Source organism: Notolepis coatsorum (assembly GCF_963971535.1).
Source record: "Notolepis coatsorum genome assembly, chromosome: 2".
NCBI classification, from domain to species: Eukaryota; Metazoa; Chordata; class Actinopteri; order Aulopiformes; family Paralepididae; genus Notolepis; species Notolepis coatsorum.
The window spans coordinates 147216880-147233159 of NC_140166.1; the positions used below are offsets into that span (position 1 = coordinate 147216880).

Consider the following 16280-nt stretch of genomic DNA (forward strand, 5'->3'; position numbering starts at 1 on the left):
ACTGAACACCCCTCCAGAACATGCTGAGGAGTTGTTCTGCAGCCGGACATGCAAGGTGTGAGGCCCCCATGAGTTCCTACACACCGTAGCCCTGCAGTGATATTACTACCACCCAAATCACGCGCGCCTGCGAGACCACTGCCAATCTTTCAGGAGTGGGAGGCACCAACATGATACCTGGCCTGGCGAAGGCGAGGTCGGGGAAGCCCGCACTGTGTGCCTCAAAAAGGTTTTGAGCCCCCCTGCTGACAACACTTATAGTTGACAGACGTAACACCAGGCTCAACCAAACACAGCTTATGGTGTGGGAGCCGCTTGACAGCACAACATTCTCACGGACAGACCCAGGCTCAGCCATCAACTGGGTGTCAGCCCCTGTCCCCATGAGAAGCGAAAAGTGGGGCCACACGCACTTCAACGAAGGCACACGGCCCGCAGCCAAAGGAAACAATCAGAGCCCCTTTTCCGCTGGTGTTGGGGGAGGGAGTGATCGGAGAGCGGGCTGCTCGCGGCAGGACGGCGACGGCTTGTATATTCCAAGCCGAGCTCATCCAACATGGCCGATCCCTCGGCCGCCAAGGCTGTCGGCCTTGTGGACACCTGTCGATTCAACGCCCAGGATACCTCTGGCGGGGGAAAACATGGCCGCCTGTCGAGGGCCTCGTCATCGCCGCTGACGAGGCCGTGCTCTCTCTTCTTCTGGCTGCGCGGTGTGAGGCGGTGTGGGGCCTAGGACAAATACCGCCCGCGCTCCAGCGGAAGACCAAGATCCTCTGCGGAGAGGGGAGCCCTGAGCGGTTATAGCTTGCGGCTAGGTCAAAGCTAATAACGTCAACAACCTCGTGCGATGTGTCGACGTCGGCTGGCCCTCAAAGCCCCGCCACCAGACACCATTTTTTGATAGAAAAAACAGCAATTCGAACACAGTTACTAAACGCTGCCAATTCCATACTGTGGCGGTACAGGCTTTAGCAGCCCACCAGCCACTCGCCGGGCCGACCCACCTCATGGCGTCGGCCGGGCGGGGCACTGTTTCAACATGTCAAAAGCAAAGGACTGATGCTAACATGGAGCACCAGTGGTTGTTGCAACCTCCACTGTGGTGTGCACCATGAAGGGGTTAATGAATAAATTAACTAACACCACGAATATACTGTAGAATGGGCAAGCCCATGCACACAACGTTAAGGGAATGCGGACCAGAGAGAACCAGTCCTGCATTCATTCATAATATTCACAACAGCACACCAGCCCTAGACCTCAGCCCATTTACCCATGAAATGTAAACAAAGCCCCCCCCGCAATACTCCCCCAGTAGACACCGATTGACCGTCAGCATGAATGGTTGAGAGGAGGGAAGACTGTAGTATAGACAGACATTCCCGTAGCAGGGAGACAGAACAGAAACAGTAGCCCAATATAGCATAGCGTTAGCCGTGCGCTCCAGGATAACGGGGAAAACAACAACGTTTACCCAGATATCCCGCCGCTTGCGCCAATACACAACTCGGTTGTCTCTCGGGACAACTCGAGCACATCACAAACGCCAGCATTGTCATGCCTAGTGACATCCCACAGCGGGGAACAGTAGAACAGTGACCCAGCATTTATAGCATTTAGTATTAGCAGCGCGCTCCAGGACAGCCTGGGAAACGTCCACCTCAGAGGGACGTTTACCCAAATATCCTGCCCCTGGCGCAGATATACAACTCACAACAAGCAGCATTTACTAACACCAGCGATAATGCCTAGTGGCGCAAGTCCTACCTTGTGCGAGGTAGCTCGATAGCTACACCTCACACGCTGTCCCTCTGTCTGCTGTCAACAAGACAAGGAGACTACAGAACTCGACGCTGAGATGCATCGAAATGCATCCCGCTGCAGAGTCGCAGAACCCATACCAGCGCCGCCAGAACATGCCGCGAAGATTTCAGGGGGTAGGCAAATCTTCGGTAAGCACTCAACCTAATTTCTCTAAACTTTTCATATCAACTAGTTGCATAGGGTGCACGCATCCGCTATGATGGAAACGAAAATAGAGGAAGAGTGAGTGGTGACCACGCCTAGTACTATATAGTACGTCAGTAGGGCGGGGCCTGGCAGGTGCTGGGTGTATTGGTTTTTATTCATTGATGGAGTACACTAGGTACATGAGATGAGGTATATCTCGGTATGGCTTAAGAGCGGGACGCGATGCCAGTACGAGTATATAACCTTATGTAGTGTGGTAGTAAATGGGTTAACCTTATGTAGTGTGACAGTGAAAGGTTAACTTTATGTAGTGTGGTAGTGAAATGGTTAACCGTATGTAGTGTGGTAGTGAACAGGTTAACCTTCTGTAGCGTGGTAGTGAAATGGTTAACCTTATGTAGTGTGGTAGTGAAAGGGTTAACCGTCTGGGTTGTGGTAGTAAAAGGTTAACCTTCTGTAGTGTGGTAGTGAAATGGTTAACTGTCTGTAGTGTGGTAGTGAAAGGTTAACCTTATGTAGTGTGGTAGTGAAAGGGTTAACCTTCTGTAGTGTGGTAGTGAAAGGGTTAATGCTCACCAATCTTTGAGCAGACAGCGTTCGATCCTGTGTTTTTCTGCTTCAGGCAAAGAACAAACCCACCGCCCTCTCCCTCGCTGTTGCACGTGTCCTCTGTGTCCAGGCACACCTTCTAAACACCTACCCCTGCAGATAATCCAAGCAGGCTACTTACCATAGAAAAATAAATGGCCTTCGTGTTCCCAACTCGTGGAAACGTGACCGAATGGCACGCATGATGAGCTAACGGTGGTTGTTCAAGGTGTTGCCCAAGGATAGGCGCTTGCTCTGGGAGCGGTCGATCACGTCACATTATTGACCGCGGTGGTTGGTCATCCTTGCTGAGGAGAAGTCCTGGGTCTGCTGTCCAGGTGTTCGGGCAGATAGTGGAAGCAGCCATGTCACATCGCCCTCACGTTCCTTCAAACGTAACTCGGCAGACCGGGTAGCTCGTGCTGTAAGAGCCTCCCAGGTCTCCCTGCCTGACACAACACACAACACTCTTCTGCTCTACATTATTTATGTCTTTATGTGAACGTTGAGTTCAGCCGCCGCGGCAGGCTTTAGTCTTATGTGCCTCCCCTCCTCATGACAGATTGACTGGTGATGAATATTAATTTCCCTAGTTGTCTCGTGTCGGGATGGCGAGGAGGAGGAGGAGGAGGAGGAGGAGGAGGAGGAGGAGGAGGAGGGGGGAGGGGGAGGGGGAGGGGGAGGAGGGGTTGGCGGGGTGCACTATACTATAGGGCACCGGCATCATGAGTCTGTGTAGTTGCACTGATTGCACCCACCCTTCAACTCTCCTCCCTATTCCCCCCCGCCTGCTCTCCCCCTCCTCCCTAGTGTGCCCCAGAGAGAGAGAGAGAGAGAGAGAGAGAGAGAGAGAGAGAGAGAGAGAGAGAGAGAGAGAGATACTGTACTCACTGTATTTCTTTTCAGACTCTGTCCTTGGAAAAACAAAACATCTTGATGGAGTTCGCTCTCACGGGGGAGTTGTGGTTCTAAATTGGAGTTGCTTTGATTCCACTCAAATGCAATTATCTCCAAGCTATTTACATTTTTGTCATAAACCAAGCTCATTATTTTGAAAACAAGTGCTCCCCATTCTCCCTCTCACCGCGGCGTGTGATTTGATATACAGTTCTACAATATAAACCCATCTCTCCACAATGCGTTGCCACTGCCGTCTGGGAAGATCTTGTGCCACCGCCCTGTCACAACAATTTAATCTCTTCTCACCTCTTGGGGGAGATTTATTCTTTTTTTCTCTCCTCATCTCGGCATCCTTTGTCTGGAGATGCAGAGGAATCGCCTGGCACGACTCACTTGGAGCGATGCTCTGCGCACTCTCAATTTAAACCCCAAATGAATTCCAAATCACTCTGTCACGCTGGTGACTTCCAGTGAGTGTTCCTGCTCCTCTTCCTTCCTCTCCCTCTCCTCACTGCGTTACCGCCGCAGGTCCAGCAGAGGTCCCCAGCGTCTTCCCACGTGTCTTGTCTCCCGTCTCACCAGCTGGTGTTCATCAGTCATCACCCCCTTGTTTGTTATGTCTGTCGGCCATTGCTGGGTCGTTACTAGCCACAGAGGAGGTGTTACTGGGTCGTTACTAGCCACAGAGGAGGTGTTGCTCGGTCGTTACTAGCCACAGAGGAGGAGGTGTTGCTGGGTCGTTACTAGCCACAGAGGAGGTGTTGCTGGGTCGTTACTAGCCACAGAGGAGGAGGTGTTGCTGAGTCGTTACTAGCCACAGAGGGGGTGTTGCTGGGTCGTTACTAGCCACAGAGGGGGTGTTACTGGGTCGTTACTAGCCACAGAGCAGGTGTTGCTGGGTCGTTACTAGCCACAGAGGAGGAGGTGTTGCTGGGTCATTACTAGCCACAGAGGAGGAGGTGTTGCTGGGTCGTTACTAGCCACAGAGGAGGTGTTGCTGGGTCGTTACTAGCCACAGAGGAGGAGGTGTTGCTGGGTCGTTACTAGCCACAGAGGAGGAGGTGTTGCTGGGTCGTTACTAGCCACAGAGGGGGTGTTACTGGGTCGTTACTAGCCACAGAGGAGGTGTTGCTGGGTCGTTACTAGCCACAGAGGAGGTGTTGCTGGGTCGTTACTAGCCACAGAGGAGGAGGTGTTGCTGGGTCGTTACTAGCCACAGAGGAGGTGTTGCTGGGTCGTTACTAGCCACAGAGCAGGAGGTGTTGCTGGGTCGTTACTAGCCACAGAGGGGGTGTTACTGGGTCGTTACTAGCCACAGAGGAGGAGATGTTGCTGGGTCGTTACTAGCCACAGAGGAGGTGTTGCTGGGTCGTTACTAGCCACAGAGGAGGAGGTGTTGCTGGGTCGTTACTAGCCACAGAGGAGGAGGTGTTGCTGGGTCGTTACTAGCCACAGAGGAGGAGGTGTTGCTGGGTCGTTACTAGCCACAGAGGAGGTGTTGCTGGGTCGTTACTAGCCACAGAGGAGGTGGTGTTGCTGGGTCGTTACTAGCCACAGAGGGGGTGTTACTGGGTCGTTACTAGCCACAGAGGAGGTGGTGTTGCTGGGTCGTTACTAGCCACAGAGGAGGTGTTACTGGGTCGTTACTAGCCACAGAGGAGGTGGTGTTGCTGGGTCGTTACTAGCCACAGAGGAGGTGTTACTGGGTCGTTACTAGCCACAGAGGAGGTGGTGTTGCTGGGTCGTTACTAGCCACAGAGGAGGTGTTGCTGGGTCGTTACTAGCCACAGAGGAGGAGGTGTTGCTGGGTCGTTACTAGCCACAGAGGAGGATGTGTTACTGGGTCGTTACTAGCCACAGAGGAGGTGTTGCTGGGTCGTTACTAGCCACAGAGCAGGTGTTGCTGGGTCGTTACTAGAAACAGAGGAGGCGGTTTTGCTGGGTCGTTACTAGCCACAGAGGAGGCGTTGCTGGGTCGTTACTAGCCACAGAGGAGGCGTTGCTGGGTCGTTACCCCCCAGGCCGCTGTAGACTCGCAGCGCTACACTGTCAGGAGCGTGCCGGGTGTCACCATCACGGGTTGACTGGGAGGGCTATGGTTCCTGCCAGGGACATCTTGGACCCAGCACTGACCACTGACTTACACCGGCATCCTCCCGGTCTGCCTGGTGGGATGTCAGGAGCCGTGCCTAGAAGAGGAGGGGGGGGGGGGGTCCAGTCACAGCTGGGACTTCCTGTACCTGCTCCTCTTGTTGCCCCTTCAGGTCCGTCAGACCGAGTGTGGCCCCACGCGTGTGATATTAGTGTCTGTGTCTGTAGTGTGATATTAAAGGGTTAACCTTCTGTAGTGTGGTAGTGAAATAGTTAAATACCTCCTCTGTCTCCTGTCTGCGCTTGGGTCCACATCCTTGCGTAGTCGTTACACACTCACACATTCTGCACAGTCTACTGTTTAGGACTTGGCAAAGAAAAATTATTTAATTTTTTTATTCCTCATTTGTTTTGTTTTTGTTTTCCCACAGCTTCAGCATCGAGCCCAACTATGACTTCCTCTACATCTACAACGGCCCAGACACCAACTCGCACCTGATTGGCAGTTTCCAAGACAGCAAACTTCCTGAGAAGATTGAGAGCACTTCCAACTTTATGCACTTGGCATTTCGCAGTGATGGATCCGTGAGCTATACTGGCTTTCACTTGGAATACAAAGGTACGTACTCAGGAGGCTCGCGCATGTGGGATCCCTTATGTTTTTTACATAAGAAAATATTATGTATATATATGTGCAAATAGAATTAGTATGCTTTCTGATGTTACAGCAGTGGGACTTGGTTAATATGTAAATGCTTGACTGAGCGTGCTTTTTGAAGTATGTTATACAACTACTTCCTCTGATGTCGAAGCCAACTGTGAGACCAGACTCGGATTGGGACGCACCCTTGGCCACTTTTCATAAACGTTGCCAACGCCCAAAGTACCACACTTTTATTAATAACAGTTTTGTTTGATCAAACAGGCCCCCCATTTCCTATGCAACTGTTTACACAAGTTATTCTAATTAGAAATCCACTCTCTTTCTAAACGCTTTGCTCTCTCCGCCGGCCAGCCAAACTGCGCGAGGCGTGTTTCGATCCCGGCAGCGTGATGAACGGCACCAGGCTGGGCGCCGACTACAAGCTGGGCTCCATGGTGACGTTCCACTGCGAGGCCGGCTACGTGCTGCAGGGCTACTCCACGCTGACCTGCATCATGGGCAACAGCAAGAGGCCAGAGTGGGACCGGGCCAAACCCAGCTGCCAAGGTGAGACGCCGGGCCGTGGTACCAAACAGACCTACCGTATGGTAAACAGACCCTACCATATGGTAAACAGAATCTACTACCGTATGGTAAACAGAACCTACCGTATGGTAAACAGAACCTACCGTATGGTAAACAGAACTACCGTATGGTAAACAGAACTACCGTATGGTAAACAGAACCTAAGTACACACCTTACCGTTGCATCAAACTCTTCCTACAGCTTGCGTTCTGAGGACTTTCTATCCACTTGCGTGGGAAGACGGCTCTTGTGTACTCTGCTCCGTTTACCTGGAATGGACTTCAAAAATCTCTTAAACTCGGCTTTTATTACTTTGCACAGTTTTAAAACACTAATTACTGACCTTTTAATGACCGATATGGGATGTAGCCAATAATGATGTAGTATAAGGAGGTAGCTTACCAATAATGATGTAGTATAATGAGGTAGCTTACCAATAATGATGTAGTATAAGGAGGTATCTTACCAATAATGATGTAGTATAAGGAGGTATCTTACCAATAATGATGTAGTATAAGGAGGTAGCTTACCAATAATGATGTAGTATAAGGAGGTAGCTTACCAATAATGATGTAGTATAAGGAGGTTGTTTACCAATAATGATGTAGTATAAGGAGGTATCTTACCAATAATGATGTAGTATAAGGAGGTATCTTACCAATAATGATGTAGTATAAGGAGGTTGTTTACCAATAATGATGTAGTATAAGGAGGTAGCTGACCAATAATGATGTAGTATAAGGAGGCAGCTTACCAATAATGATGTAGTATAAGGAGGCAGCTTACCAATAATGATGTAGTATAAGGAGGCAGCTTACCAATAATGATGTAGTATAAGGAGGTAGCTTACCAATAATGATGTAGTATAAGGAGGTAGCTTATCAATAATGATGTAGTATAAGGAGGTAGCTTACTAATAATGGTGTAGTATAAGGAGGTAGCTTATCAATAATGATGTAGTATAAGGAGGTAGCTTACCAATAATGATGTAGTATAAGGAGGTAGCTTACCAATAATGATGTAGTATAAGGAGGTATCTTACCAATAATGTAGTATAAGGAGGTAGCTTACCAATAATGATGTAGTATAAGGAGGTAGCTTACCAATAATGATGTAGTATAAGGAGGTAGCTTACCAATAATGATGTAGTATAAGGAGGTATCTTACCAATAATGTAGTATAAGGAGGTAGCTTACCAATAATGATGTAGTATAAGGAGGTAGCTTACCAATAATGATGTAGTATAAGGAGGTAGCTTACCAATAATGATGTAGTATAAGGAGGTATCTTACCAATAATGATGTAGTATAAGGAGGTAGTTTACCAATAATGATGTAGTATAAGGAGGTATCTTACCAATAATGATGCATTATAAGGAGGTAGCTGACCAATAATGATGTAGTATAAGGAGGTAGCTTACCAATAATGATGTAGTATAAGGAGGTAGCTTACCAATAATGATGTAGTATAAGGAGGCAGCTTACCAATAATGATGTAGTATAAGGAGGTAGCTTACCAATAATGATGTAGTATAAGGAGGCAGCTTACCAATAATGATGTAGTATAAGGAGGCAGCTTACCAATAATTATGTAGTATAAGGAGGCAGCTTACCAATAATTATGTAGTATAAGGAGGTAGCTTACCAATAATGATGTAGTATAAGGAGGTAGCTTACCAATAATGATGTAGTATAAGGAGGTAGCTTACTAATAATGGTGTAGTATAAGGAGGTAGCTTATCAATAATGATGTAGTATAAGGAGGTAGCTTACCAATAATGATGTAGTATAAGGAGGTAGCTTACCAATAATGATGTAGTATAAGGAGGTATCTTACCAATAATGTAGTATAAGGAGGTAGCTTACCAATAATGATGTAGTATAAGGAGGTAGCTTACCAATAATGATGTAGTATAAGGAGGTAGCTTACCAATAATGATGTAGTATAAGGAGGTATCTTACCAATAATGATGTAGTATAAGGAGGTAGTTTACCAATAATGATGTAGTATAAGGAGGTATCTTACCAATAATGATGCATTATAAGGAGGTAGCTGACCAATAATGATGTAGTATAAGGAGGTAGCTTACCAATAATGATGTAGTATAAGGAGGTAGCTTACCAATAATGATGTAGTATAAGGAGGCAGCTTACCAATAATGATGTAGTATAAGGAGGTAGCTTACCAATAATGATGTAGTATAAGGAGGCAGCTTACCAATAATGATGTAGTATAAGGAGGCAGCTTACCAATAATTATGTAGTATAAGGAGGCAGCTTACCAATAATTATGTAGTATAAGGAGGTAGCTTACCAATAATGATGTAGTATAAGGAGGTAGCTTACCAATAATGATGTAGTATAAGGAGGTAGCTTACTAATAATGGTGTAGTATAAGGAGGTAGCTTATCAATAATGATGTAGTATAAGGAGGTATCTTACCAATAATGGTGTAGTATAAGGAGGTAGCTTACCAGTAATGATGTATTATAAGAAGGTAGCTTACCAATAATGATGTAGTATAAGAAGGTAGCTTACCAATAATGATGTAGTATAAGGAGGTAGCTTACCAATAATGATGTAGTATAAGGAGGTAGCTTATCAATAATGATGTAGTATAAGGAGGTAGCTTACCAATAATGATGTAGTATAAGGAGGTAGCTTACCAGTAATGATGTAGTATAAGAAGGTAGCTTACCAATAATGATGTAGTATAAGGAGGTAGCTTATCAATAATGATGTAGTATAAGGAGGTAGCTTACCAGTAATGATGTAGTATAAGAAGGTAGCTTACCAATAATGATGTAGTATAAGGAGGTAGCTTATCAATAATGATGTAGTATAAGGAGGTAGCTTACCAGTAATGATGTAGTATAAGAAGGTAGCTTACCAATAATGATGTAGTATAAGGAGGCAGCTTACCAATAATGATGTAGTATGTGGAGGCAGGGCTCCAGCGCAGTAGAGCGGCTCCCTGATGAGCTGTGTGCTCTGGTAGATTATTCACGCATGAAGCATAGAGCTCACATGGGTAATTAAAGGTTAAATATACAAACTATAATTGAATATGTACATTTTAAATTACTTTGCAGAAGCATGTAGAGGTAGCAACTGTTTTCACTGTCTACAACTGCCCTACACTGTAAACATAATGATCACAACTACCTACCTCATGCTATGGTCTACTACCCATATAACTCTGTATTATAGCATGTACAATAGTGCTGTATATACCATATATGTAACTGAGGGGTACAATTCCCTGACTGTATTACTAGATATGATACTTACTACCACTACCTTTGTACTTAATATTCGGCCACCCAGTACACGGCATAAATATATTATGATGAACACTGTCACGTAGATGAAACGGATCCAACACAAATGTACGAATTAGAAATAGGTCTTTATTTCTACACAGCGATGGTGTGTAGAGCAAGCACTTAATCAAATCAATCACATTTATGAATGGGAATTAGTATGCACTTTTATGGCAAGAGTATTCGTCGGTATATCAATAGAGAATGTCCAATCTCTGAAGGCGCAGGTGGTACATATACGACCTGGAATAGTTAAGGAAATAACAGCAATGATACTTTAATGATTATATACTGGATACACTAGGGGGGGTTAATCCGGTCGCTTGTAAGCCGACAGGAGTAGGAAGGGGGGGGGGGTAGAATCCGGCTGCCTCATCCGGCCAAGGGTATCCCAGGTGAACCCACTGTAGTGCCGTTCAATGCGCCGGCGATCCTTGGACCACAGATGAAAGCAGGTGGACTCTTTGTGGGCCGGCGTCCTCCGGTCCACGGAGGAGAGACGTGAAGCGACCTCGTCTTGCAGAGCGTCTCCTCACCTTGCGTCCTCTCCAGGGGGGGGGTTCCAACACACGGCAGTGTCGGGGGTCTTTATCCATGGAATAATCAACGTATACAAAGCATAATCCGTGCCGGGGAAGGCGGGCTGTCGTCGGTAGAATAATCCGGTATACAGGTCCACTCGCTCGTCGGCTCTGGGGCTCCTCGGGTGCAGCTTCACGTGGGGTCAACCACCCTGGATAAGCAGCCAGTTCTCTGCCCGAAACGATGGGGTACTGACCACGGTAGTATTCTCACCGCACGAAGCACTATATATTAACAGACTATTATTAGCTTAATAGACTACGTCCAACTCGACGGTATAGTGCCAAATATGACTATTCAAATATTAATATACACGATGTCTCAATACCGATGGTAAGCCGAACTTGGCCTTACTCCCACACGTGGCGTCGCGGGGAGGCTTTACGTCTGTGACTCTATTGGAGGGTAAGAAACTGGACTGAAAAGGAAGTCCTACTTTAGTAGCGCAGTATATATATACGCACTATGAACAAATAGTCCCATTAGTGGTGCGGTAGCCAGATTCCTACGCGGAACTAGGACTTGTTCGTACATGTTGAGCGGTACGTTTGAACTGGGTCTGGGGGTATGGCAGCCTGGCACCAAGGTCTCGACCAATAGTAGAATGGAGACTATTATGGGATGTTCAGTAGGCTAGAATGGATATTCAATGCATATTGTACAAGGAATATACAAGGGATATCAAGGAATATTAGAGAATATACAAATACAATTAAATATATATATATAAATAAATATATATATTCGGTTTAATCTGGCCCTTCACAACAGCCACCCCCTGATTGGTCCCAGACCTAATCAGTTAAACAGAGACAGATTAATCGCGTTGTCTATTTACACATAAGGGTTTGCTGTAGGGGTCAGTCAACTTCACAAAGTCATAGGGTTATAGGGTCATGGTCATCATCGATTGTGTCTGGGAGTCGGGGCAGTTCTATGAGCCTCGCCACGGGACGGGTGTAAGTGCGACCCTGGACAAGCACTTCAGCTGCTCGGACCTTGCCGTCGGCACCGGTGATCACTTTGCTTACGCGGCCGGCCGGCCACATAGCTCTGGGCAGTGATTGATCAATAATCATGACGACTGTTCCTTCTGTCAAATTGTCTCTCTCCTTTACCCACTTCTGGCGGGTCTGTAGAGACGGTAGGTAGTGCAGTAGGAAACTGCTCCAAAACTTGTCGGCTAATACTTGGCTGTACCTCCACATTCGTCGGCCGTTCGCTTCTTCAGGCCGGTACCTTGTCTGGGGCAACGCGGGATCTAGCCGCCCCATCAGGAGTGTGTTGGGGTCTGCGGAGATAACAGTGCTCAATCCACAGAACACAGGCTTCTTATTTTCCACCTCCTCTGGACTTGCTTCCCTCGGGATAGGCATGGGCCACTGTCCTTCCGGGAGTCTTAGGAATGCGGGGCCGTCACTGTAGACATTGCGACGGGTGAGGTCATCTAGGGGCATTCCCCGGGTGATGACGTCAGCTGGGTTCTGTTTTGTATCAACGTAGCGCCACTCTGTTTCTCCGGTTAACTCTTCGGTTAAGTCTTGAATCTCGGTGACTCTGACTCCCACGAAGACTTTGTACTTGCATGAGTCCGATTTGATCCAGGCGAGTACTGTCGTGGAATCTGACCACAGGATTGTTCTAGACACCGGTATGGTGAGCTCACGTTGGATGAGCGTGGCTAGGTGCGCTCCAGCTAGGGCTGCGCAGAGCTCTAGACGTGGGATAGATTGTTGCTTGCGTGGGGCTATTCTCGAGCGGGCGAGGACAAATGCTGTGTAGATCTCTCCCCCCCTTTCTTGGGCCCGCAAGTAGGCTACTGATCCGTATGCGACCTCTGAGGCGTCACTGAAGACGTGTAAGTCCATTTTACATGTCTCTGGCCTCACCGTGGGTGGGAAGTAGCTTCGGCGCATATTAACGCCTGGGAGTGAGTGGAGCTCCATCTCCCACTCTCTCCAGGTGGATGCAAGGTGTGCGGGAATGGGGTCGTCCCAGCCCTGGTCCTTGTCCCACAATGCTCGTACAATCATTTTTGCCCTGGTGGTGTACGGTAGAATACATCCTAGCGGGTCATATTGTCGGGCGAGTGTTGTGTACACACTCCGTCTGGTGGTCGGCGCCGCCGCCGGCCTTCCCTGCTCCGTAGTCAGGGGCTTGTGTCTGTAGTGAAGCGAATCTGTTTTGAATCGCCACACCAATCCCAGGGTCATCTCCTGGGCTTCTCCCGGGATTGTAGCCATCCAGGTCTCGCTGCTGGCTGCCTTGTCCTCGGAGGAGAGGCTGCGCAGTACTTGCGGATCGCTGCTGGCCCACTGCCTGAGATCAAAGCCGCCTTTGATCAATGAGGCGCGGAGTTTAATCAGGAGAGCCTCGGCTTCTTCCTGGGTTGAAAGGCTTTGTAGACAGTTGTCTACGTAGAAGCTGTTCTTTACGCTGTGTCGGACCTCTTCGTCCGCTGCTGGGTCCTCTGCTACATGTTTCTGTAGTGCAAATGTAGCACAGCAGGGGCTGCACGTCGTTCCGAAGGGGAGGACTTCCCATTGGTAGATGGCTGGGTGCTCATCTCCTGGCTTCTCTCTCCATAGGAACCGTAACAGGGACTTGTCCTCCTCTACTAATCTCACCTGCAGGAACATTCCTTTAATGTCCCCGCTGATGGCCACCTTTTCCTGGCGGAAGCGGAGTAGAACGCCGAGTAGGGAGGGGCCGAGTGTGGGACCGGGCAGTAACTCTTTATTCAGATTTTGGGATCCGATCTGGTAGCTGCAGTTAAATACTATGCGGTCTTTACCGTTGTGATGGACCTTGTGGTGAGGCACGTACCACGATTCAGTGGTCTGGTCAGCCTCTTTAATGTCCATCTTTGTGACGTGTCCCGCTGTGATGAGCTTCTCAATCTCAGCGCGGTATACACTCTCTTGGGCGGGGTTCTTGGCTAAGCGCCGCTCCGTGTTCAGCAGGTACCGTTCTGTGGCGTCTGTCTTGGCGTGGAAAGTAGGCATTCCTTCTCGCCGCAGGAGTGGCGTGGCGTATCTCAACACGCCGTTGACCGGGACTCTCTTGGTCCCTGTCTCGAGGAGGTGAATGGCGTAAATGTCATCTTTAGAGCGAATTTCTTTCTTTCCGTTCTTAAAGGGGATTTGTTCCAAGGTCCATAACCGCTCTACGTGTTGCAGGAGTGCGGTTTCTCCCTCTGTGACTCGGGAGTGGAGACATCTAGTGGCTGTACTTCGGTTGAGAGATTTGGCGAGCGGGCCTTGGAGAGTCCATCCCAAACGGGTCTCGACTGCTGCAGGACAGCCTCGGGGTCCGGTATGAACCCGGTCTATCGGGACAATGAGGTCTGCATGGTCGGAGCCTATCAACAGGGTCGGCATAGCATTGTCTATGAGCGGGATCGGTAACTTGCGCAGATGTGCATATTTCTCCATCAGCTTGGCGACGGGGTATGTGTACCGCGACAGTCCTATTTCTTGGCTGGTGAAAGCGTCTGTAATCTGGTACCGTCGCTCAGGCTGGCCGCTTGCTGCGATAGAGAATGAGACCTTCTCGCCCTTTATCGTCTTCAAATCTCGTCTTATTGTCCGAATTGTCATTTGGGTTTCGCTTCCCCGCAGCCCTAGCTGGGCCGCAGCGGAGGCGAGCAGAAGGGTCTTCTCTGACCCGTCATCGAGGACGGCGTAAGTGTCCAGGACTTTATTCTGGTAGCTTAGTGTCACACGCACTACTTTTAGGAGTACTCGGGCTCCACTGCTGCTGGCGGGATCGATGTACATGACGCTCGCTTTGCTGCTGGATGGTGCGGGTGAAGGGCGCCGTCTGTTACTGTCGTGAAGTATGTCCAGATGGGCTCCATCGCACTTGGTGCACCTTTTCTTTAAGCGGCATTCGGCTGCCATGTGTGAGCGCGCACAGCGAAAACAGCGCTTGTTGGACTTTATCCATTGACTTGCTTCCTCCGCGTTCAGCTTGGGGAAGGAGTCACATTGCGCTAGCCAGTGTTCTTTCTCACAGTAGGGGCACACTATCTTCCACTTCTCCGTTCTGGAGGGGGTACTGTGGCTCCTGCTGCTCGGTACTGACTCCGATTGGTGCATCACAGTCACCGATCTTCTTCCATCATTTAGTCGTCTGGTTCCTTCTCTGGAGCCAGGGGTGCTCCGTCTGAATGTATCTAGCCGTAGGCTGCTGACTTCTCTCGCCAGGAAGTCTGCTAGATCGAGGAGGTTCGGTTCGGGGCCATTCGGGTCTCGGTGGTCTCTCTGTCGCCTAAAACGCTCCTGTCGAGCGGGCGGCAGCTTCTCCAAGATCCTTTCCACATTTGAGTTGGCGTAAAGTTCATGCCTCCCCTTCTCTCTCTGCGCTCCCAACATCCCTACCAGGGACTGCACTCTGATGGACAGGTCGTCCAGTGCTCGATTGTCTATTGCTGGGGGTAAGTGGTCGATGTGTCGGATCTCCTGGATCACGTAATCCCATATGCGCCCATATCTCTGGTCCAATGCTACCAGCGCTGCTGTGTATGGGGTGGTGGAAGTCGCGTAGGCGAGCGCTATATTATGTGCGCGGGGTACCTTTAAGTGCTTCAGTAGGATGGCGTATTTATGGCGTTCATCCAATACATCCACCAACATGGTCTCCAGACACATGCGGAGTTCTGTATACTGGGCCCGGTTCTCTTGGGTGAAGTCGGGTACCATAGGCGTGCCAATGTATGACGCTGACTGTGGATACATCGGCGAGCGTTGGGGGAGAGGCCTCCTAGGCGAGTCTCCTCCCGCTCCTTGGTATGGGCTGGTACCGGCAGTGTACCATGGCCCGCTTGTCCAGGTGCTGTTCCTCGGTGCGGGTCGTGCGTCGTGCTCACCCGTGTATAGAGTCGGGGGTCTGTAGCGCAGCTCCGCGGGAGTATAGCCTGGGCTGTACCGGACCTCCTGGTCCGGTAGAGTACTGTGCTGTCGTCGGGCGTGGTTCTCCTCCTCTTCCTCTTCGTCTTCAGTTAGGTCATCCAGTGCTTGTAGTCTCTGGTTTAGCCTCTCCACAGGATATGCTGCTCCTTCCCGGTTGCTAGGTCTCGCTTGGACCGGTGGGGGGAGGTGGTCTGTGGGGGGTATAGACCTCGTCTGTTGGTCAAGTTCAGGGTTGTTTACTCGGCTAGGGGATGCCGCCCTGGAGGTGTGTCTAGACGAGTTCCTGGAGCCTCTGGCGGAGGGAGAGGGTGTTGTCCGTCTGATCAGCTGTTCTATTAGTTGCGCTTGCTGTCTGTCGTGCTCTGCGTCCCGTAGAGCACCAGCAGCTGCTCGCTGGCTGTCTGCTCGGTCTCGGGCCACATTCTCTTCCCTCTGAATGCGTCTTATTTCTAGACGTATATGCTCTTCTTCGCTCCGCTGCTGGATCTGCAGTCGGTCGCATTCAGCAGCGGCGTTCAGGCTGATGAGGAAGGCCTGCTGTAGGGTCCTCTCTGCCTCGCTGGGGGAAGGCGGTTGTATAGGGGAGCCTTCCCTCGGGGTACTCCTTGCGGAGCCTTGGAGCTCTATCTCCACGGTGCTCTCCCCGTCTTCTTCCGTGCCGAGTTCTGTCTCGGTAGCGTTGTA

General features: G+C 49.4%; 1 protein-coding gene across 1 annotated transcript in view; it reads left to right on the forward strand.

Moving 5' to 3' along the window:
• Window positions 1-16280, forward strand: part of LOC311223559 (CUB and sushi domain-containing protein 3-like) — a gene marked incomplete at both ends in the record, with an annotated part of 752195 nt that overhangs the window by 307401 nt on the left and 428514 nt on the right. The window contains 2 exon segments of the mRNA XM_084308339.1: window positions 5982-6169; window positions 6566-6760. Coding sequence (XP_084164465.1) covers window positions 5982-6169; window positions 6566-6760 — 383 coding nt within the window.